This window comes from Astatotilapia calliptera, chromosome 22 (genome assembly GCF_964374335.1).
Source record: "Astatotilapia calliptera chromosome 22, fAstCal68.1, whole genome shotgun sequence".
Lineage (NCBI taxonomy): Eukaryota > Metazoa > Chordata > Actinopteri > Cichliformes > Cichlidae > Astatotilapia > Astatotilapia calliptera.
The window spans coordinates 25,841,246-25,862,878 of NC_137442.1; the positions used below are offsets into that span (position 1 = coordinate 25,841,246).

The 21,633-nt window shown below is 40.9% G+C and overlaps 1 protein-coding gene and 1 long non-coding RNA gene across 3 annotated transcripts; one reads left to right on the top strand and one right to left on the bottom strand.

The window, feature by feature from the left end:
* Positions 1-19: 19 nt before the first annotated feature.
* On the bottom strand, positions 20-5,639 carry LOC113014590 (uncharacterized). The gene is made up of 5 exons (XR_013904806.1): positions 2,462-5,639; positions 2,282-2,367; positions 645-725; positions 391-446; positions 20-92 (listed from the first exon to the last, which is right to left on the bottom strand). It is a non-coding gene; the product is annotated as an uncharacterized LOC113014590 (long non-coding RNA).
* A 3,709-nt stretch (positions 5,640-9,348) lies between these two features.
* Positions 9,349-20,026, top strand: jtb (jumping translocation breakpoint). Of its 2 annotated transcripts, none has more exons than XM_026156251.2 (6): positions 9,349-9,574; positions 9,927-10,181; positions 10,261-10,313; positions 12,264-12,349; positions 16,981-17,060; positions 18,569-20,026. In XM_026156251.2, exons 2-6 carry the CDS (start codon positions 10,093-10,095, stop codon positions 18,723-18,725), a joined length of 465 nt encoding a protein of 154 aa, XP_026012036.2. In that variant the 5' UTR covers positions 9,349-9,574; positions 9,927-10,092; the 3' UTR covers positions 18,726-20,026. The 2 variants fall into 2 exon arrangements, with proteins under 2 accessions (XP_026012036.2, XP_026012037.2); XM_026156252.2 differs by having other exon boundaries at positions 9,368-9,574; positions 12,267-12,349.
* Positions 20,027-21,633: the final 1,607 nt, after the last annotated feature.

Sequence of the window (21,633 nt, forward strand, 5' to 3'; positions counted from 1 at the left end):
GTTTCGTGTAAAAGCAAACCGAGGAACAGCAGAGGTGTCTCCATTTTCTCTTCTTCTTTTGACCATTTTCAGCAACACAAGCATCCGGGATGCTGATGAGGACAAAAGTGTAAATGTTATTTTTCAAAGTGGAAATTTTTAACAAGGAGTACATGCTGGAGATTGCAGATAAAAATTAATAACTGTAATGGAACAAAATCATGTATTTTGTACATTTACACTCTACATTTTCAAACGCTAATCTCTGAATCAATAGAAATTATAGACAAGACTAGAAGTAGTAAAAAAGATGTAAATACAAAACACCAATAAAAGGGAAATAAAACAGCTCCAACTAAACCACTGCTATAAATATCTCCAGCAGCATTAAAGAGCGGCGCATTTCTTTACCTCTGATGAGACGTAGAAGGAATTTCCTTCTCTGCCACGTTTTGTTTGTGTGATTTCTGTTTAGAAACAAGAAAAGCAACATCAGTAATGGCATAAAACAAAGTATATGGTAAGAAAATACAATATCCTTCATTTGGATTCAAAATTCAGTTTTTACAGAAATCATCCAAGAAGCTTCCTTAAAAGTTTCAAAAATGCTTATTTACCATAAGAAAACATTCAGAGAAATGTGCTGCGAGTCTCTTCAAACTTACCTTTCTGTGAAAAAGAAGTTTAAACATCTTTGGACTTGATGTGATCGCAGCCAAAATCTCCTCAGCTTTGCAAAAGTTCAACTGAAAACAAGCAGTCAAAGGTTGTATATTTATAAACTTTCAGCATAGAACGTTCATACCCTGAACAGCAAACATCAGCATTATGATGTATGGGGCTCATTTGCATATTTTGGAATGTATGCTCATTTGAACTGTATGGTGCTCGTCTCCAAGCAACTGCTACAAAATACAGGTCAAGTCAAGTGGCTTTTATTGTCATTTTAACCACGTGCAGAGGTACTGTACAGAGTGAAATGAGACCGCGTTCCTCCGAGACCCTGGTGCTATATATGACATATACGGACAAACCCAGGACTACATAAAGTGCAGTGTGCATAAATTGCAAAAATAAACAAGACAAAACAGTGCAAAACTAGACAGAACAGGACGAAACAGACACAAGACAATGGAAATGTGCAAAATGCTGAGTATTGTGCAAAAGTAACTTGGTGTCTGTATGTATGTGTATGAGTGTGAGATACTGCAGATAAGTGCTTGGTAGTGACATGTGTGAAGGTGTGCGTGTGCCAGTGCAGTCACTGAGTGTTCAGGGGTCTGACGGCTTGTGGGAAGAAACTTTTCCGTAGTTTGGTAGCGAGGGCCCGGATGTTCTGGGACCTCTTTCCAGAAGGCAGCAGGGTGAAGAGTGTGTTTGAAGGCTGTGTGGGGTCCTCCAGCAAGCGGGTGTTATAAGGAGGGGAGAGGGACTCCAATGATCTTCTCAGCTGCTCTCACAATCCGTTGTAGGGTACTGCGATCTAATACGCTGCAGTTACCATACCAGACAGTGATGCAGCTACTTAGGATGCTCTTGTTAGTCCCACTGTAAAAGGTGGTGAGAATGGATGGTGGGAGATGGGCTTTCCTCAGCTTCTGCTTGAAGTAGAGACGCTGCTGGGCCTTCTTGGTTATGGAGCTGGTGTTGAGGGAGCAGGAGAGGTTCTCCGCCAGGTGGACACCAAGAAATCTGGTGCTCTTGACGACCTCCACAGAGGATCCATTCATGTTAAGTGGGCAGTGATCCCACTGTGCTCTCCTGAAGTCAACAATCTCTTTTGTTTTGTCCACGTTCACAGACAGGTTGTTGACTCTACACCTCTACAGATGGCCCGCAGTGCAACCCTTCAGCTTCCTACTAGATTCACCTATATACAAATTTAAAGACCTAGGAGACTTACTTCTCGTCACAGAGTTGTAGCATTCACAAGATTTTCAGAAAACTTGAACTCAAGGTCAAGGTCACTGATATTCAAACTGACCCCAGAACTTTAGTAGATGCACCAATGGTATCAATTCAAAATCCTACGCTTCTCGTTCTCGAATTATTGTCTTGACCAAGCTGAGTATACAATTATGAAACAATCATTTTCCATTTTTATTTCACTATCTGTAACTAAGACAAATAAACAGTATTTGGGACACAAGTCACTATTAAAGTGGTTAGTGAGACTCCACATCTGATAACAGTATAACACACTGCTTATTTATGTAAAATTGTCATCAATAAATGTGTTCAAAACAGAAGCTACACTGGCTTTAAAAGTTTTTGTTAACTCTGACTACCTGTCTGCTCTTACCTGTTTCTTTTGCTCTCTGCTGTCTTCATCCTCCATCCAACTCTACATTGTATTGTTAGGGATGACATGATGAAACTGAAGGGTGTCTGGGCACCGAAAAAAGAAAAGAAGAGAGACTGGATTAGGCTGCAGCTGGCGTGCCATTCTCTCACTTCAGGATGAGATGCTGTGTCTTCTTACGTTAATCTTGTAAAACAGGATGTAGGCTGAGTGCTGCTGTTCCTCACAAGCTGCAGATCTAGTTGTGTGCAGCACCTGTGCGTCATTATAGGTGAGCCAAGGATGTAGAGTGTGGACTCTCCTCGGGACGGACAGAATTACAGATGCAGCAGCTGTTTCCGATGTATGGAAACCTGACACACAAACAAAAGTTTACAGTATCAGTGTAAAATAATTCATTTTGTCCAGGTTGAGAAGGTGAGCTTTGGTCCTTGTGCACCACGTGTACTCACCTGAAGCTGTCTGTAGTCTGAATTTTATTTTCCATTATTTATCCACCGCCCAAATGTTTCACTGCGCTACTGCAAAAAGGTAAAAACACAAACACACAATTAGACACTGAGCACTGGATGTGCATGCATGCATGAGCTTTGAAGTTTAAACTTTTTTTTATCATCAACAATTTTTATTTATTTCATTTTAAACTTCAATAACAGAGCTTAAGGATAACTACATAAATAAATAGTTTAAAAACAAACAAACAAAAACAAAACAAAAACAAAACAAAGTGAAGTTATCCTATTCTTTCTTCGCACACCAATTCCCACACCACCACTCTGTCATTACTCCTCTGTTCTTCAAGTTACAGAAAGCCAGCTTGTAAAGGGGGACCAAATACAATCATATTGATGCAATTTGTCTAATAAACCATAAGTCACTTTTTCGTAAGACGCCAACTTAGCCATTGTCTTTAGCCACTCTTCATAGGGAGGGGGGGTTCTTTTTCCGCCAATGTCTTAGCAGGACCCGTTTGGCCGTAGTAAGAGCCAAAATAATCCATCTTTTTGTATAACTGGAAAAATCTACATGGAGTGCAGAATTATTAGGCAAGTTGTATTTCTGAGGAATAATTTTATTATTGAACAACAACCATGTTCTCAATGAACCCAAAAAACTCATTAATATCAAAGCTGAATGTTTTTGGAAGTAGTTTTTGTTTTTAGTTTGAGCTATTTTAGGGGGATATCTGTGTGTGCAGGTGACTATTACTGTGCATAATTATTAGGCAACTTAACAAAAAACAAATATATACCCATTTCAATTATTTATTTTTACCAGTGAAACCAATATAACATCTCCACATTCACAAATATACATTTCTGACATTCAAAAACAAAACAAAAACAAATCAGTGACCAATATAGCCACCTTTCTTTGCAAGGACACTCAAAAGCCTGCCATCCATGGATTCTGTCAGTGTTTTGATCTGTTCACCATCAACATTGCGTGCAGCAGCAACCACAGCCTCCCAGACACTGTTCAGAGAGGTGTACTGTTTTCCCTCCTTGTAAATCTCACATTTGATGATGGACCACAGGTTCTCAATGGGGTTCAGATCAGGTGAACAAGGTGGCCATGTCATTAGTTTTTCTTCTTTTATACCCTTTCTTGCCAGCCACGCTGTGGAGTACTTGGACGCGTGTGATGGAGCATTGTCCTGCATGAAAATCATGTTTTTCTTGAAGGATGCAGACTTCTTCCTGTACCACTGCTTGAAGAAGGTGTCTTCCAGAAACTTGCAGTAGGACTGGGAGTTGAGCTTGACTCCATCCTCAACCTGAAAAGGCCCCACAAGCTCATCTTTGATGATACCAGCCCAAACCAGTACTCCACCTCCACCTTGCTGGCATCTGAGTCGGACTGGAGCTCTCTGCCCTTTACTTTTTTTTTTTTTTTTTTTTTTTTGCCTGTCCCGTTTGGCTCTTTTGCCATCAGAATTATTGTCTAAAGGCAAAGAAAGATGCCCAACGGATTTACTTTACCAAATTGACCATCCCAGCCTTGCCATAATGGTCTATTTGAGTCACCTTTTATTGTTTATTTTATTTTCACTTGCTGAATACGGGACAGACTTGACTGGGGGAAAGAAGGGGAGAAAGAAAGAGGGAAAGAGAAACAGCTGAGAAGAGGGACGGGGGAGAAGGGCAAAAAACAAAAACCAACAGAATGGGCAGAAAAAAAAAGAAAGAAAAAGAAAATGCATATATCGATCAGCTGGATCACCTGTTGAGAAAGAAAAAGGAAAACAAGCAGAAGAGAACAAGAGTAATAGAATAAACAACATCACAATGATATATGGGAATATGACAGTAAATACTAAATATTAAACATTATTGTGCAGCACATAAGATCAACAGAACACAGTGTGCTTTGAGGTAGGAGCCAAAAAGGGTGTAGTTTGTGGGTGTGATCACCTGTGTGTACACCTGTGAGCATGGACGCGCTTGTTTTTTTAAAAGGTTCCTTCATGTAATGATCTGCTAGAGGGTGTGGGGGGGCCACAGCCCCGTCCCCCAGGGCATGAAGCAGGTATGGAGGAGATCAAAACTCCCGACATCCAGAGGCCCTCAGAACACAAGAGACCAAGGAAGACCAACAGAGGGGCAGCTGCGCCACTGTCCCAGAAAGAGCTGAGGAGAGTCCCGGATGAGGGTTCACTCAGCAGCCGCGAAGCAGAAGCCAGGGGGAGTTGCAGTGACGCGCCCGTGTGCTCCGCCGGCAGCCAGCTGTGCCTGAGTGACCGAGCCCCAGGCCGAGAGGCCGGGGGCACCCCACCTCCGAAGTGGCCCGAGCGAGCCCCAGGCTCCAGGCCCCGACAAGCGGCCGCCAAGGAGTGAGCCGGTGTGTACCTGGATGCCCATCCCCAGACACAAAGAACCACCAACGCACCGATGTCTGAGGGAGTCCGCCACTGGCAGGGGAAGTGGTGGTGGGGGGAGATAGGCCTCCAAACCTTGGAGGGCCTGAGATGTCCTCAGAGAGGTGGCGCCTGACACCCAACCTGACATATAGACACAGACATACAGGCACACACAGATACAAACATCCATTCCCACCCTCATGCTCTCATATGCACTTACTCCACACTCAACCAACGTGGAGACAGACATAAAGAGACGCTGTACACACGATCACACTCCCCAAGCGTACTCTACGAACCGGGTCTAGGTACCCTTGCCCCTGGAGGGGGGAACTGCACCCAGACCCAGGTGGTGTTACCCTTTTCCACAGAGCTCGGGACAGTCCACCCAACCCAGAACCTCACGCCCATCCCGGACCCACCCAGGGGCAGCCAGGCTACCAGGTCAGTAACCCACGTCCGTCAGCACAGACCCTCCCCTAGCCCCGCTGCACGCAGCCACGAGGAAACAGTCACCCGAGAGCCAACAGAGCCCCTAACCGGACATGACCGCTACCCCGGATTGAGCCCCCCAAGGAAGATGCCTCTGGGGAACCCCCTGACGCCCTAGGCCTGTCCCTACCCCCACACCAATCACAACAGTGAAGGCGGGACCAAACTATGACCCCCCACCCCCACTAGGTGATGGAGCTGATCAAAGGAGCCCAGAGCAATTGATCTGATGTGGTGGCAGAGGCTGTATCAAGACTAATGTAATCTAATAGATAATTTCTATATTGGTTAGAATTAAGATTATTTTTATTTTTCCAGTTCATGAGGACTGTTTTCTTGGCTATGCATAGGGCAGTGAAAACCATATGGGCGATATTCTTTTCTGAAGTGACATTATCTAAGCTGCCCAACAAACACACTAAGGGGGAAGTTGGAATGTTACATTTCAGACACTTCGATAAGTCTTCACATATCTCGCGCCAAAACTTCTGAACTGGTGGACAGAACCAAAGAGCGTGGATATAATTGTCCGGTGAATTGGTTTGGCAGTGTGAGCAGTTGTTGGTAGACGTAAAGCCCATCTTGAACATCCGATGACCTGTATAGTGCACTCTATGTAATATTTTGTATTGAATTAATTGAAGACTGGGATTTCTAATTAGATGAAAGGTTTTTAAGCAAATCTGAGACCAGAAGTTTAGGTCTAAGTTAACTGATAAATCCGCTTCCCATTTTGCAATAGGAAGTGATATTGATTCATCTGTTTTAGAAAGCATTCTGTATATTTTGGATAGTAATTTGGGGGTTTTAAGAGTAAGAAATTGAACCACACTTGGTGGTGTTTGTAGTTCAACTTGACCGGGTTAAAATTTCTTTTTTACTATGGATTTAATTTGTTGATATTCTAAAAATCTTTTCTTGTTGATCCCATATTGTGTAACTAGTCCGTCAAATGAAATAAATTCTGTTCCTTCTAGTATATGTTCTAAATATTTGATTCCTTTACCACTCCAATATGAAAAGTTTAGAGTGTGCATCCCTGTCTGGTGCCCCTCAAGAGACAGAAGCTGGAGGATGTCTGGTCATTTGTTCTGACACAAGCTGTTGGGGAATTATATAATATTTTTGACCAGTTGATGAAAGAGGATCCAAAACCAAATTTGTGTAAAGTTGCAAAAAGAAATTTCCAGTTAACTCTGTCAAATGCTTTTTCTGCGTCTAAAGAGAATATTGTAGTTTCTAGGTTTTTACTGTATGAGTAGTCTATCAAATTAAGTAATCTGCGTGTATTTGTTGATGAGTGCCTACCTTTTATGAAACCAGTTTGGTCAGGATGAATTAAGAGGGGGGTTATTTTCTCCAGTCTCTTTGAGAGAGCTTTGCAGATTATTTTAAGGTCTACATTTATAAGGGATATTGGACGATAGCTTGAGGGATATACAGGGTCTTTGCCTGGTTTTAGCAGGAGATTAATGTTTGCAGAATTCATATTTGATGGAAGTCTGCTCTTTTCTTTAATTTCCAACAACGTTCTGTAGAAAAATTCTTTGTAGAATTCTGCAGGAAAGCCACCTGGACCTGGAGCCTTATTATTGTGCATACTTATCAGGGCTTCCTGGAGTTCACCTGGTGTCAGTGGTGAATCCAGTGCCATTGCTTGAGTGTCTAATAATTTTGGAAGAGTTATGTTGTCCAAAAACTGATCAATTTCTTTTTTAGATGGGTTTATTTGTGGTGAATACAACGTTTTATAGAAATCCCTGAAAATGTTGTTTATTTGTATCGGTTCATATATTGTGTTCCCAGATAAATCTTGAACAGCACATATAGTTGTTTTTTCTTTATTTGTTTTTAGCTGGTTTGCTAGAAATTGACCAGATTTATTACCATGTTCATAATAAGCTCTCTGCCCTTTACCAATCCAGCCACGGGCCCATCCATCTGGCCCATCAAGACTCACTCTCATGTCATCAGTCCATAAAACCTTAGAAAAACCAGTCTTGAGATGTTTCTTGGCCCAGTCTTGACGTTTCAGCTTGTGTGTCTTGTTCAGTGGTGGTCGTCTTTCAGCCTTTCTTACCTTGGCCATGTCTCTGAGTATTGCACACCTTGTGCTTTTGGGCACTCCAGTGATGTTGCAGCTCTGAAATATGGCCAAACTGGTGGCAAGTGGCATCTTGGCAGCTGCACGCTTGACTTTTCTCAGTTCATGGGCAGTTATTTTGCGCCTTGGTTTTTGCACACCAAGGCGCAAAATAAATTTTTAATATTTTGAAAACATGAATCCCATTCAACTGAAGATATGTCCAATGCCATGTCCTGGGCCCAGTAGCCCTTAACTTTAAGGAGAGGGTCAGCTGACCGTTCTTGCAATAAGTGATAAATCTTAGAGGTAATGCCTTTACCCAAGGATGATCTTGAGAGCAGGACTTCCACAGGGCTGCCCACAGGACAACTCAAAGGGGTTCCCAGCCACTTCGATAATGAACTATGTATTTGGACATATCTCCAGAATTGATTACGCTGCAACTTATATAACTCTACAATTTTATCAAAGCTTAAAAAACATTTAGTCCCACAGTCAAATAAATCTGATACATTAAGGATGCCTGCTTTACGGCACTGTAACCAGTCAACCGATGTCCCTCCAATTAAAATTCTTTTATTACTCCATAAGGTTGCCGAAGGTGATTTAATAAAGTCCCAGCGACCTGCCCTATGTAATTTAAACCACAATATCTTTGCAATTATAGGATGGGTAGTTTTATGACTGGTATCAAACAAGCAAAATCCTGTTTAGCCATGGCTCATCGAGGTCGGGGGGTTTTAGCAATTTTATTCGATAACTTTCCTGGGGATCTTGTACTACAACGGACTGACTTGAATGGTCATTGGTTGATTGCTGTAATGAGAGTTGAAAGTTTGTTTTTCATTTTAGTCAACGTTTATGGATATAATAATGAAAGTCAAAATAAAATTATGTTAGAAGATTTAACTCTAAATATTTTTGAACGTAAAGGTCGATACCCTACGGAATACATTTTAATGGGTGGTGATTGGAATATGACTCCTGATGAATGGACTGATAGATGGCCCTCAAGGACAGGTAGACCACAAAAAAATAACCTAATTATAGATTTTTTACAGGGGTTTCACAAATGCAAATACAGTAACAAAAAACCTAATTTTAAAGATTACTATAATGATGTTTTATGTTACATAAAATTGATTAGTGGATCACTTAACAAAAAGGCTATGAAAACTATTACTATTTGTAGTAATTACAAATTATTTGAATGTTTGTAATTCTTTGTATTACACCCCCTGGCATATGTTAATTTTGTTCTGATTGTATAGTATACATGTTCTGTATACTGTTTCTTAATAAAGTTTAATATTAAAAAAAAAAAAAAAAAAAAGGATGGGTAGAGAATGATGACGTTTAAATCTACGTGTAATTTCTAGCAAAACAGGATGAGGCTGCGCCTGCACTCTGCCCTTCAAAATAACGGTTCCTAACTTACATAAAAGGTTTAAGAGACAATAGGACGTAAATAAAGACAAAAAGTGTTAAAATAATCTTTACAGTCCGTAAACTTTATTTAAAAAACCTAGCGAAAAATGTTTAGTGCGTTTCTCCCGGGGCACATGCATGCATATATATTATTGTATTTACATGAATATAACAGACGCTTTTCCTGGGAGCATTTTATCCTTGCGGGTAGTGAACTCTGTGGCGGAAGTGCTGCCTGTGAGTGTCGTGGTTAACCTGTCTGTGTGAATCCGGTAACAACAATCGATGGACTTCAGCTGCTCGCCGCTAACTCTGCGCTTTATTTAACAGCAGTGTCGAATCATCGGCGGTTCTGATGTTTAGGCTCCTCTTCTCTGCTTCCCTGCGTTGAGTCCAATATGGCGGGTGTGTTTTTTAAGAGATCGCGGTGAGTAGAGCTAACGGTATTGCTAACGTGTTAGCAACTTGTTAGCATTAGCAGACTGCTCAATACAAAGAAAATCACGTTGTAAGCCGCTTAAAGTGTGTGATATTAGCTCTTTTTTAAGTTATTGATGGGTTATTAATGATCAGCTGAGTGAAATATTGCTGTGTCTGTGTTAATGAATCTGCTCATTACTCATTTATTGATTAGGTTTGTTGCTGTTTTATTGGATGATTAACTTTATCATCCAATCAAATAGTAATTAGGCTGTGTACTCTTATATTAAATACACTGAACTGTGATCATCTGCACTCTGATTATCGATTAGCAAAGTGACATATGTTTGATTTTTCAGCTCTCAATAGCGTGGAGCCTTAAGGCTTTGATCAATGTGAGCATCATGGTAAAAGACTGACTACAGCTTGGACTGATAGCACTCGGCCACGAATCATAATTTTTCAATAACCGGTCAGGAAGCGGACAGCGTGGCGACGGCGTTGTGGTGCTGGGGCAGCAGACTGATGGAGGGTGACTGTCGGATCCCTGTCGCCTGCTGCCGCCCACGCGTCCTTGTACTGCATGCCCTGTTCTGGGGTCTTGTGTCACTCAGGTAAGTTCAGAGGTCAACCAAACCTGCAGGCAGCACTGTGGTAAAGTCATATGACTTTCAAAAATGTTCATGTGTTCAGGGTGTTCGGATCAGCTCTGCTGAATGAGGAGAAATCTATAGGAACAGTTACAGGTATGTCTCAAACTCTTGTCATCTGTTTTTAGAGCTATGTTTTGTTAGCTTGCTTTAAAAAAAAATGCAGTTATTGTTCTTTCTGTATTAAAGTCAAGTCCATAATTATTCATTCCCCGGGCAAATTCTGACTTAAAGTTACTGTTATTCAACCAGCATGTGTTTTTTTTTTTTTCTTTTACCAGAAATGACACAGGCTTCTCCTAAAATATTAAAATATAATAAGACGACATACAAGTGGCATCATTGTAGAAAAAAAATATTTCTCAGCTTTTAGTTACAAAAAGTGTTGCGTCTAAAATTATTCATACCCTTCACAACTGTCACAGTCTCTGGGAAAATCCAAAGTTCTATACTATTCCAAATAGTCCAAGCACTTATAAAGCATCATAATTACCCTGATTAATTGGGAATAGATGTTTTAATCAACTCAACAGGTGAAAAACAGCAGCTCTCTGCAGTTGGCTTGTGGATAGTCATTGCTAAGACAAAGGAGCTCAGTAAGGACCAGCGGCTGTGCATTGTGGCTGCTCACAAGGCAGGAAAGGGCTACAAGGCCATATATAAATGTTTTCAAGTTCCAGTGGCTACAGTATAAATTATTATTAAAAAATACAAGATGTTCTGCACTGTGGAAAATCACAGAGGATATGGTCGGAAGCCAAGTGACACCTGTGCTGGCCAGGAGGATAGTGAGAGAGGTGAAAAAGAATCCAAGGCTCACTACCAAGCTCATCCTGGTGAATCTGTGCTCTGCTGGTGGTTGTTGATCAATGGTCATGAGAATTTGCATAATTATGATGAAGGAACTGACCCCCCAGCCCATTGTTCATTCAGTGGGCTGGCTTCAGTCATTATGCAAATGTACTGTTTATAAGATTGGGGAAACCTGCAGTCAGCTGAGACTGAAGAAGTCACTTGGATGAGTGACAAAACGTTTCTCCCACTGAAAACGCTACGTCCAAATGAACAGAATCAACTTCTAGAGAGACCAAGGATAATGCCACTTCTCCAGAGAGGCATACAAAAGCCTGCATGGCTAAATGCTCATCTGGACAAAGAAGAAGACTTCTGGTCTTCTGTGTTAGATGAAACAAAAATTGGATTGTTTGGCCACAATGATGTTTCCTTAATTTGGTTTGTTTATTTGTTTGTTTGTTTTTAAAAAGATCAGAAGCCTTCAACCCTTAGAACCCCATCCCCGCTGTAAAACATGGACCTAATGCTTTAGAGCTCTTTTTCAGGCCATGTACCAGGCAACCTAATCCGGGGCTCTAGACTGCGACCAATTTGGTCACACACAATTTCTCAATCGTGTGACAAAAAAAAAATCCTACATTGCAACAGTGCGACCAGCCGTTTGAGGGAAAAAAGATTCCGCACAAAGACGTAAAGACAGCGTGGACCATATGCATCAGAATCAGTGAGATGTCGGGTGAGAAAGCCGACATCTCACTGATTCTGATGTGCCAGGTCCGCGTTGTGTGTTATGTCTTTTTATGCACTAGACCAGGGGTTGGCAACCTTTCTGATGACGAGTGCCTTCTAAAATTTCCTCAGAAGTCAATGTGCCATATGATTGCATTAGCAATAAATTTTATAACACTCTATATGAACAGTTACACACTAGAATCTGGTAGTAATAATTATGGGCTTGACTGTATACCTCGCTGAGCTAACCAGAAATCCCATTTGTTCTATGTGTATCCCTAAATGGATTCCTCCTGCCTCTTCCTTCTTTGTTAACAGCATAAAGTGTGGCTTTAATTAAAGATTTCTTTTTTTTAAAGAACTGTTGAAGAACTCATTCTGTGGAAACAAAGTCATGTCATGTGACAGGTTCACTAGTTTTAATCCAACAGCAAAAATAATAATAATAATAATAATTTCACTTCCAGGTACACACACAAAGTATATGCAGCCAATAACATATTGTTGTTGTCCTGGCAGCAGTTAAGCCTGAGGCCCCCCCCTGCTGGCTGTTGGAGGAGTTTGTGGTGACGGAGGCGTGCGTGCGCTGCAGCGACTTCAATACTGTGAGTCATTTCAGTCCCACATAGGGCAGCGTCAACTCTCAGGTCACCACTGTTCAGAAATCAGCTGATCAAGTCATCGGACAGGCAGATGAAGTTATCTGGCAGATGGTCATGTGTTTTGTTTTGTTTTGTTTTTTTGTGGGTTTTTTTGTTTTGTTTCAATTATTTATTTATTTATTTATTTTATTTTATTTTAAAATACATTTTTATTTATTTCTTTTTTAAATAGTTACCTAAAGCCCTTTTTCCATTAGTACTTACCTGATTGGCTGCTCAGTGGCATCATGAGTCAGGAGAGTCTTAGGCTACGTTCACACTGCAGGCAAAAGCGCATCAAATCTGACTTTTTTGACTCTATGCGACCCATATCCGATCATAGTATGACATTGTGAACAGCACAAATCCGATATTTTCAAATCCGATCTGGGTCACTTTCGTATGTGTACTGTATTTGATGTTTTAGAAAGCGACTGCTGTTTGAATGAATGAATGAATCAAGGCTTTATTGGCCACATGCAGGTTGCCCCGCAGTGGAATAGACACCCCCCCCCCCCCCCCCCCCCCCCCCCCCGACTTGCACACACAACACAGACATCACATGGGAATACAGGTCGGAGATCGGCAGCGTTACAGAAAAACACTGAAAAAGTACACAACAATGGGAAAGTAGAAGAGGAAAAAGAGACCTCTACTCATGCTGGGCTCCTATTTCTCCTAATTCTCCGATAAGCCAGGCCCAAGCCAGCTCCGATCAGCAAGAACCCTGTTATCATGGTTCCGAATAGGTAGATATCTTCAGCGTTCTTGATCGACAGTCCCGCCAGGCACACGACCCTCCATTTCTGCCACCCGTCCATCGTGTATCCGGCACGGAAAGTCCCTCCAGGGCATGAGTCGTTTGGTACCGGGCCGCGAGAGTTGAGGCTCAGGTGTGAAATGTATGGTTTTCAGGGTTTTTATCGATTTTCAGCGTTATGTTGTTATCGTTTTTATCGTTTACTCGGTTTTCCTTGGGTCTTTTCACGTGTGCTATGAATAAATTTTCTTTTTTTCGGTACCGGTACTAGTTATATTTTGTTGTATTTACACCTTAAAGGCCGGTCCGTGAAAATATTGTCGGGCATAAACCGGTCCGTGGCGCAAAAAAGGTTGGGGACCGCTGCTCTTAATTGTTGTGACACATGTTCGAAATGCAGAGAGGTGCGCTCGATTTGCCACACGGAGCAGCGCGAGGGTAAAGCACGAGGGAGGGGCTAATAATCGGCTCAGTCATTTTTAATGATCGTTGAAAGCCCAGATCGTAATCGAGATTAAAATTCGATTAATTGAGCAGCCCTATCTGACAGAAATCTGCAACTATCCTTTGAAGCACCGCTCCTCTCTAAAACAGCAACAAGGACAATTATTAGGCCATGTGTAAATAACAAAATTACGTTTCCCAATTTTCCTTCAAGTTATAAAGTTAAGTCTGGAACAAGTCTTTATATTCAGGGCCATCAGTCAAACAATGCTGTTTGGTCTGGGTCTAAACGGAGCGCATTGTGTGTGACGTCTTTTTTTGCGCATGCGGGACGCTTGGAGGGTTCACACTAGAGCGCGTTTGCTGTCACATTTTATTTGTAGTGTGAAGGAGTGTGAGGATTTCATCAAAAAATCGGAATTAAGCATTAAGACCTGCGATGTGAATGTAGCCTTATTCAAGAAAATCATACCAACCTCTTTTTGAAACCTGGCAATGAGAGAAATGGCTACAAAAAACGCTGTGCTCCCCTGAGTCTGATGAAAAGCCACAAACCAAGTAGCAGGCCTTGATGTCTACCTTTGTTGTAGTGTTCGTGTTACATATTAATTACATCACGGGAAGCGTGGACGCAATGCTATGTAGGGCTGCCACTATTAGTCGACTAGTCACGATTACGTCGACTATCAAAATCGTTTAATAGTCGACGCGTCTTTTGAAGCTTTGTAAGATCACAAAAGCCGCAGAAGTAGTAGGATTTAAGAGTGTAATAACGGATTGAAACAGAAGATGACAGCACTGCATGTACAAGGATGCCAGCTGCCGTTAAACCCCGAAGAAGAAGCTGTGTCCCAGAATTCATAGCGCAGCCCAGCTCAGTTTCCAACAATGGCGGCAGCTAGTTAGTTTTGATATTACTCTTATTATTCTTTCTGGGTCACAAAATACACGTTTAACATATTTTCAGACGAGAATGTAGCTGTGTAAACCTCAAATATCTGCTCAGTTTATCAAGACACCACATACTTTCAAAAGCGCTCTGACGTTTTCGGAGACGTCTGTTACCCACTAGCTCGATAGCTAGCCGGGGGCAAGGCTCACTAGAGCCCGTGAGAACACCGGACTCCCGGCAAATCGTTTTCAAACCCACCGCTGTCTTTCACTACTCAGGTTAAACATGATACAGGGCTCTAGAGTGCGACCAATTTAGTCGCAAATACGACCAATTTTTTCAGTGGTGCGACTAAAAAAAATATTTGGTTGCACCTGTGCGACCAACTGTTCGGGTAGCAAAAAAAAAAAAAATCTGCAACCTTCCCTGTGGTCAACAACAGACACATTTTGCCCCTATCGTGGACTAAACCAATCAGAGATAGTAAGGGGCGGGACCTCTCTGATTGGCCGTGGTCCAGTTGAAAGTGCAGGTGGAAGTGGGAGGTGAGTAGTTTGAATAAAGCGATATCAATTCATTAAATCCTGAATGACTTTTAAATATAACTGTGTTTTGCCAGAAACGTCAGATTAAAGCTCACAAAACCATTTCAACAACAACCAAACAGCAAATGAGAGCAGGTACACGGATTCCACACAAAGACGTAAACACAGAGGACTGACGCATCAGAATCAACTTTGTCTTTCTCGGCTTTCTCACCCGACGGCCCGTAGACGGACACGCTGTCGGAGCTTAGCGATCCTGATGCGTCCGGTCCGCGCTGTGTTTACGTCTTTTTGTGCTGATTCTGAGCTGCAGGTTTTGTCTCTCCAACCAAAATTCACAGAGCCAGCAGCAAAAGAAGCAGCAAACTGCGCTTCACATTTGATCAATGTCATCATGAATTTTGCTGTTTTGCTTTCACGACTATTAAAATCACACTCCATGCACAGCTAGCTCTCTCTATCTCTCTCTGTACTTCAAGAACAGTTTTCCGTCTCCAATCTCTGTTTTCTGTGTTATTCATTCGCTTATTACCCACCAGTCTACTGTTGTTTACAGCGCTGTGGCTGCTGTCTTTTTCTTTTCTTTTTCTTTTTTTCACTTAAATGACCTCGGATAAGAAAGCCTATTTTTTTCTGTTGTTCAATACTGAAGAAATTTAAACTTTATATGCAGAACATTGTAGAATATTTTTAAGGTTATCTGCTATAAAAAGCCAGACCAGGAAAATCTCCTTCATGTTTTTCTGTGTTTTATTCTCAGTTACTTTCACACAAAGGCATCTGCTGTGATGTTCACAATTCTGATGAAGTCAGTACTGATAAATGATCAGAATTATAATATTTCTGACTGTCTGAGGCTAAGTGGAATCGAATCGGGACTTTGAAAACCGGAATCGAATGGATTATAGAAATCAGTGATGATACCCAGCCCTAGTGAGCCGCCTAGCCACGACAGAAGTGGATGTAGCTGCAATAGGAAAAGAACTATTGCTAACTTTTCTGTTAAGTTAAGGCCTGATCCTTCTGAAATTCATAGCCAGTGCTCGGACACGGTGTCATCAATCTTTGAATGCTGAAAAAGCACAGTGTATCCAGAAAAACACATTATATTATATAAATTATTATAAAATTTGTGTGCGCCTAACTTTTGTGCCGGTACGCCTAACTTTAAAAAGTTAGGCGTACCGGTACGCCCATGACAAAAAGTTAGCCTAGAGCCCTGTGATATATAAGTCACTTAGATAACTTAAAAATGTTATTGTTTGGCTTTTTTTTTAGTGTTTTATTTGTTCCTGAGTAAATCGGTTTGGCTGAGATTAAAGTTATAGTTTTTACACAGCTGAATAAACGTCAAGCAGACAGCTGATTATCAGAAGTGTGAGATGCTCGAGAATATACTCCGGTGTCCTGATATATTTTAGATAGCAAGAAGTTTATTAAATTTCACCAAAACAATCTGCAAATTTCATTAACATTTAACAAACTATCATCTTGTCTTTATTTTTAGTTAGCACATACCTTAAACACTTAAAGCTGTAAGCTAATGATAGTTATATAAGAGCAGATGCATGCTGGTGCAATAAGCTGTACATTTTACGTCCAATGGATGCACGATCTGCATGATTCGACTAATTGCAAAAATAATCGGTGACTAGTCGACTATCAAAATCATCGTTTGTGGCAGCCCTAATGTTGCCACAAACGATGTTGAAAACACATATTGGGTTCTACTCGATTGCAATGGAAAACCAGCCAATCAGAGTTGTGTTTTGGTGACTCCATCCGAATGGGTACTAATGAAAAATGGGCTTTTGGGTGAATCAAAGTAAAAATTAGACACCTCCACATGAGTTTTTTCCATCATATTTAAAATGTAACTTTAAATACATAAGCACAGATCAATCTTCTCTGTTTTCTGAAGCATCATCTAATTGGCCGTGTGTGTGTTTTTCAGAAGTCACAGTTGGCCTGCAGACTGACAGGCTATGTAGAGCGAGTGAACTGCAGCCAGTCCAGCAGAGAGGAGTACAAAAGGTGAGTCTGGGTCCTGATTAACCAGACAGGCGACATGTATCATTCAAAATCATGATGAATGCAAGCAACAGGTGGGAGGACTAAAATCTGAGCAGCTGATCATTCTAAATTAAAGGAAATACTCTAATGGATGACAGCAAGCAAACAATAAAGGTCGCCAACCTTCAACATCAAAAGAGCCATTTTAGCCCCTCCGACCAAATAGTGGGAGGAAAACAAAGCAGTGAGTGTGGTAACAAACAGACGGATATAATTCAGAGAGGATAAAACATATACTTTTAATACAAGAATAATAAGATGTTTTAATAATAAGAAGAGCTTTTTTACTTTTTAGAGGTGAAAAAAATAACACTGGCATGTGCAGGCATACCTTTAAACAAAACCTAAACTTAACCTCCTAAGACCCGAACTCTTCCACGGCATGTTGTCTTGTGTAGTTAGTGTGTAGTGTAGTCGATAGTTTTGTTTTGTGTGTCAGAACAATGAGACGACTGCTGAATGTCACAGTTGCTGCAAAAAAGCCACCAAAGGCAGACAGCAACATGAGTGATACACCTCTTTTTTATTTCTTTATTTTTTTGAAATTGACATTTTGGAATCATTGTACAATACCATCAACTTCAGCAATTTGTCTCTGTGTGTGTGTGTGTGTGTGTGTGTGTGTGTGTGTGTATGTATGTATATATACACACACACACACACACACACACACACACACACACACACACACACACACACACACACACACACGGTTTTGGTTTTTTTTGTTGTTTTTTTTTTATTAAACCTCTTGCTGTCAGACCTGCAGAGTTTTGGTATGTGGTGTTCTCCTCTGTCTTAATTTGGACCGAAAATATTTTTTGGATTGGTACAACTAATTTATGTGCCTTCTTATTTGATGCAGAACACCTAATTGTTCTGTTAATAGTTTTAAATGGTTATATAAAAACTGCCTGAGGCCTTGGCTGCATTTTTAGGTAAATAGCTGCATATAACTTTGTTTTTTCCCAAACCTGTGCATAATTTTAAAAAAATTACAATTTCTATTGTTACGACTATTTGCATTTCCAAGTTATGAAAATGATTCATTGAACATTCTTCTTTGGTTTTTACAGTGAAAAATAGAACTTTTTTTTTCCTACTCTGATGTGATCTTTTTTGTCTTAATTTAGATCAATCGTGCTAATACAGTATGTCAAAATGAAATAACTGTAAATTCAGACATTTGAAATTGTGCTGAAAAGAATGATTCCAAACAAGACAAATCAAAAATAGTCAAAAATGGCCAATTATACCCTAGACCCCAGAGAGTTAATTGCTATAGTCATTTGTGGACTAGGCTACACATGGTTCATGAATAACTTTCACATCACATCAGAATATTTTGAACCCTTTATGGACTCATCAGCTAATAGATGAGCATGCACCTCAGCCATAGATTAATCGTCACTACAGGAACTGACGTTATTCCAATGAAGGTACTAATTTTTCTTCCTCCTCCTATTCAGCTGCCGCTCTGTTCTCATGGAAGAACATCTGTTCTGGAAGTTTGAGGCGGCCATGTTGGCTCTGACAACCCTCTTCGCCGTCCTCGTTGTCATCCGCCAGCGACGACTTGACCGCCTTGCCTCTGAGAAGGTCCGTCGCCAGATTGAGTCCATCTAGGATACCTGGACAAGAACTATGACTGTAGTGGTGTCTTAACAGTAGAGGGCAAATGGACCTGCAGAGACTGTTTTCACACTTAACTCTAAATTTGAAACAAATATAGGAAACAGAAAGTCTTGGCACAGAAACAAGGATGGCTGACATGCCCTGCCCTAAGAAATATGATAAACAGGAACCAGTCAAGTCAAGGGGTGGAGTCATGTCCGCGACATCATTAGAATTAATGAGATTGGAGAAGATGGATTGCGGCTATTGTTTCTGCTTCCTGTTTTCAATGCCATGGTAACCAGCAGCTCTCACCTTCTTCTTTTTTTTTCTTCCTTTTTTCTGGTTGTTTGGTTCTTTGCTAAAACGTTTGGATCAATAAAGTTAGGGGATGAGAATTGATAAGAATTTTGCAATTCTGATTCCATTATTAATATCACTTATAAATTCGTTTCCTTATCGATTCCTTTATCCATTCTCTTTGGCTCCACTTTGTGAGTCACCACCATCTCTAAGCAGCATATCAAAGACACTGCAGTCACCCAAAATTATTACATGCTCAGATGTCAAATGTGTGTGCATGTTGCAGGTGTTTCCTCTCATTGTTTTGATCAGTGTTAGGGTCAATACTCAGTCATTCTTGCTCATATTACACAGAACCCTTTTATTTTAAAAGTAATGCAGTACGTTACTTAATTACACCCAGGAGAAAGACATTTGTTATACTACTCGTTACGTTACTGTCATGTTAGTCTGTAAAATAATCTGCAACACACTGTATCATAATTAGCAATACAAACCTGAGGCTACAGCCCGACACACTAACACAAATCCCTATCCTAATGTGGACAGCACAAAGCAAAGATGAAAACCTTAAAGGTTTTCACAAAGAGACCTTAAAGTGATTCTACTTTAGAAACATGAACCAGTAAAAACGGAGGCTGCAAGTTGTGTGGGCTGGGGTCAGCATTTACTCAGCTTTAACATCACTCGGGGTTCTTGTTAGCTTAGTGTTAGCATGCTGCCGGAGTTTTGTTAACAGTATAATGCAGTTGTTTCTGTCCTGAAGTGGTCTCCACTTTACCATCACGCTCTCATCCTTTGAGAACTGGTTCTCGATTCACATCCCTAAATAAAGTTATTCAGTACTTAATTTAATGCAGCAGAGTTCTGGTCCTTTCTTTGAAGCTTCACATCCTGTGTAGCTGGATGGGCAGGGCCTTTGACACAAATGTGGAGTTGATAGTTGATCAATAGATATTTAAAGTGGAAATATGAAATTTGCTAATCTAAATAAAACATTTTCCGTTTTTGTTCTGTTTTTGTCTATATTTGTTTGGGAGTTTGTAAAGAGGAGTGGCTTTGTGTTCAGTAACAGAAGTAGACACATGTTAATGTGAGAAAGGTCATAGCCTCCTCATCCTCAATACACATACAGCTGACAGTTTGTTTTTTAAACATTTTCAGATTTCTTTTTCTCCAAATAATAATAGGAAAAACTATCCATCCATCCACTTCCACTTATTTAATTAATGGTCACAAGAGGCTGAAACCTTTCCCAGCCATAGGGCAGTGTATCCCTGGACAGATCACCATTCTGTGCCATGGCTAACAACAAGACCCATTCACACCTATGGGCAATTTAGAATTACCAGTTCACCCTCTAACTGGATATCTTTGGACTATTTAAGGATGCTAGAGCCGGCTGTGATCCTTTCTGGTTTTTTATTATTATTGTCCGCGATCACGGGTTTATGCATCCAGTGGGACCTTGCTGTGGCTAGAATTCTTCTCTTTGCTGTCGTAGGGATTTGGCTCAGCAATCTACATCTGCATCAAGTATCCTTCACAAATATAATTAAAACAATCCCAAAAGTTCATTCTGCTCATCTTGAGGTAGCGTTTTAAGTGGGAGAAACGTTTTGTCACTCGTCCAAGTGACTTCAGTCTTAGCTGACTGCTGGTTTCCCCAGCCTTATAAATATCACATTGAAATATCACATAATGAGCAAAACTAGCACCACTGATTAACAATGGGCCATGGGGTCAGTTTAATGATCATTAATATGCAAATTTTCTTGATTATAAATAAATGGCTGCAAGTACCATACACAGAGAGTTGGGAAATGGTTGCAATCAAAGCATTGTAAAATAGTGAAAGATGTACCCTTAGGCCTTCCCTCCTGGAGCATTCTTTAGGCGCCTTCCCATCTTTGACAAATGTCCAGCTAGGATAACCACATTTACTCAGGGCTTCTTGATATGAAGTTCTTCTGCTTTCCTAGCTTTCTCTGTGGGGATGGTGTTCTCTGTGTTGTAGCGTCCTGATGACACTCAATTGGCCCACGTTTAACCAGTGGTGCTAGTTTTGGTCGTTATGCAAATTTAATCTTTATGAGTTTGGCATAGAAATAAAGAATTCTGTCTTTAAAGAATGAATTGTAGAATACATTCTGCATTTGTAATTCATTTTTGAATTCCAATTTAATAAAGTGATTTTCAAAATTCTTTTTAAATTACCAATTCCACTCATTTCAAAATCCATTTGCCTTTCCTGTTGGCTTAGGGATTAACCTTTGGATTAGCAACTTCAACTTCCGTTGCCTACTGGTGGTGTTCAGAGGGCCCGGTGGCGCCAGTGTCTGGCAGCCTCGCCTCTGTCAGTGCGCCCCAGGGTGGCTGTGGCTACAATGTAGCTTGCCATCACCAGTGTGTGAATGGGTGGATGACTGAATGTACTGTAAAGCGCTTTGGGGTCCTTAGGGACTAAGTAAAGCACTATACAAATACAGGCCATTTACCATTTTCATCTCTCCAGACATTACACACAGACCCTTTTTGCCCACCAGGTGTCAGTTCTCTATGCTTCTTTTCCCTCTTAGGCCCTCTGTCCCCCTTTAACCATATATGAGATGACTGC

What these genes read in the sequence shown, in the direction of transcription:
- jtb (XM_026156251.2), top strand. Translation starts at nt 10,093, where the DNA reads ATGGAGGGTGACTGTCGGATCCCTGTCGCCTGCTGCCGCCCACGCGTC. An exon ending in TGGGGTCTTGTGTCACTCAG is followed by an intron (nt 10,182 to 10,260) that starts GTAAGTTCAGAG and finishes TCATGTGTTCAG; the next exon opens with GGTGTTCGGATCAGCTCTGC. An exon ending in GCTGCAGCGACTTCAATACT is followed by an intron (nt 12,350 to 16,980) that starts GTGAGTCATTTC and finishes TGTGTTTTTCAG; the next exon opens with AAGTCACAGTTGGCCTGCAG.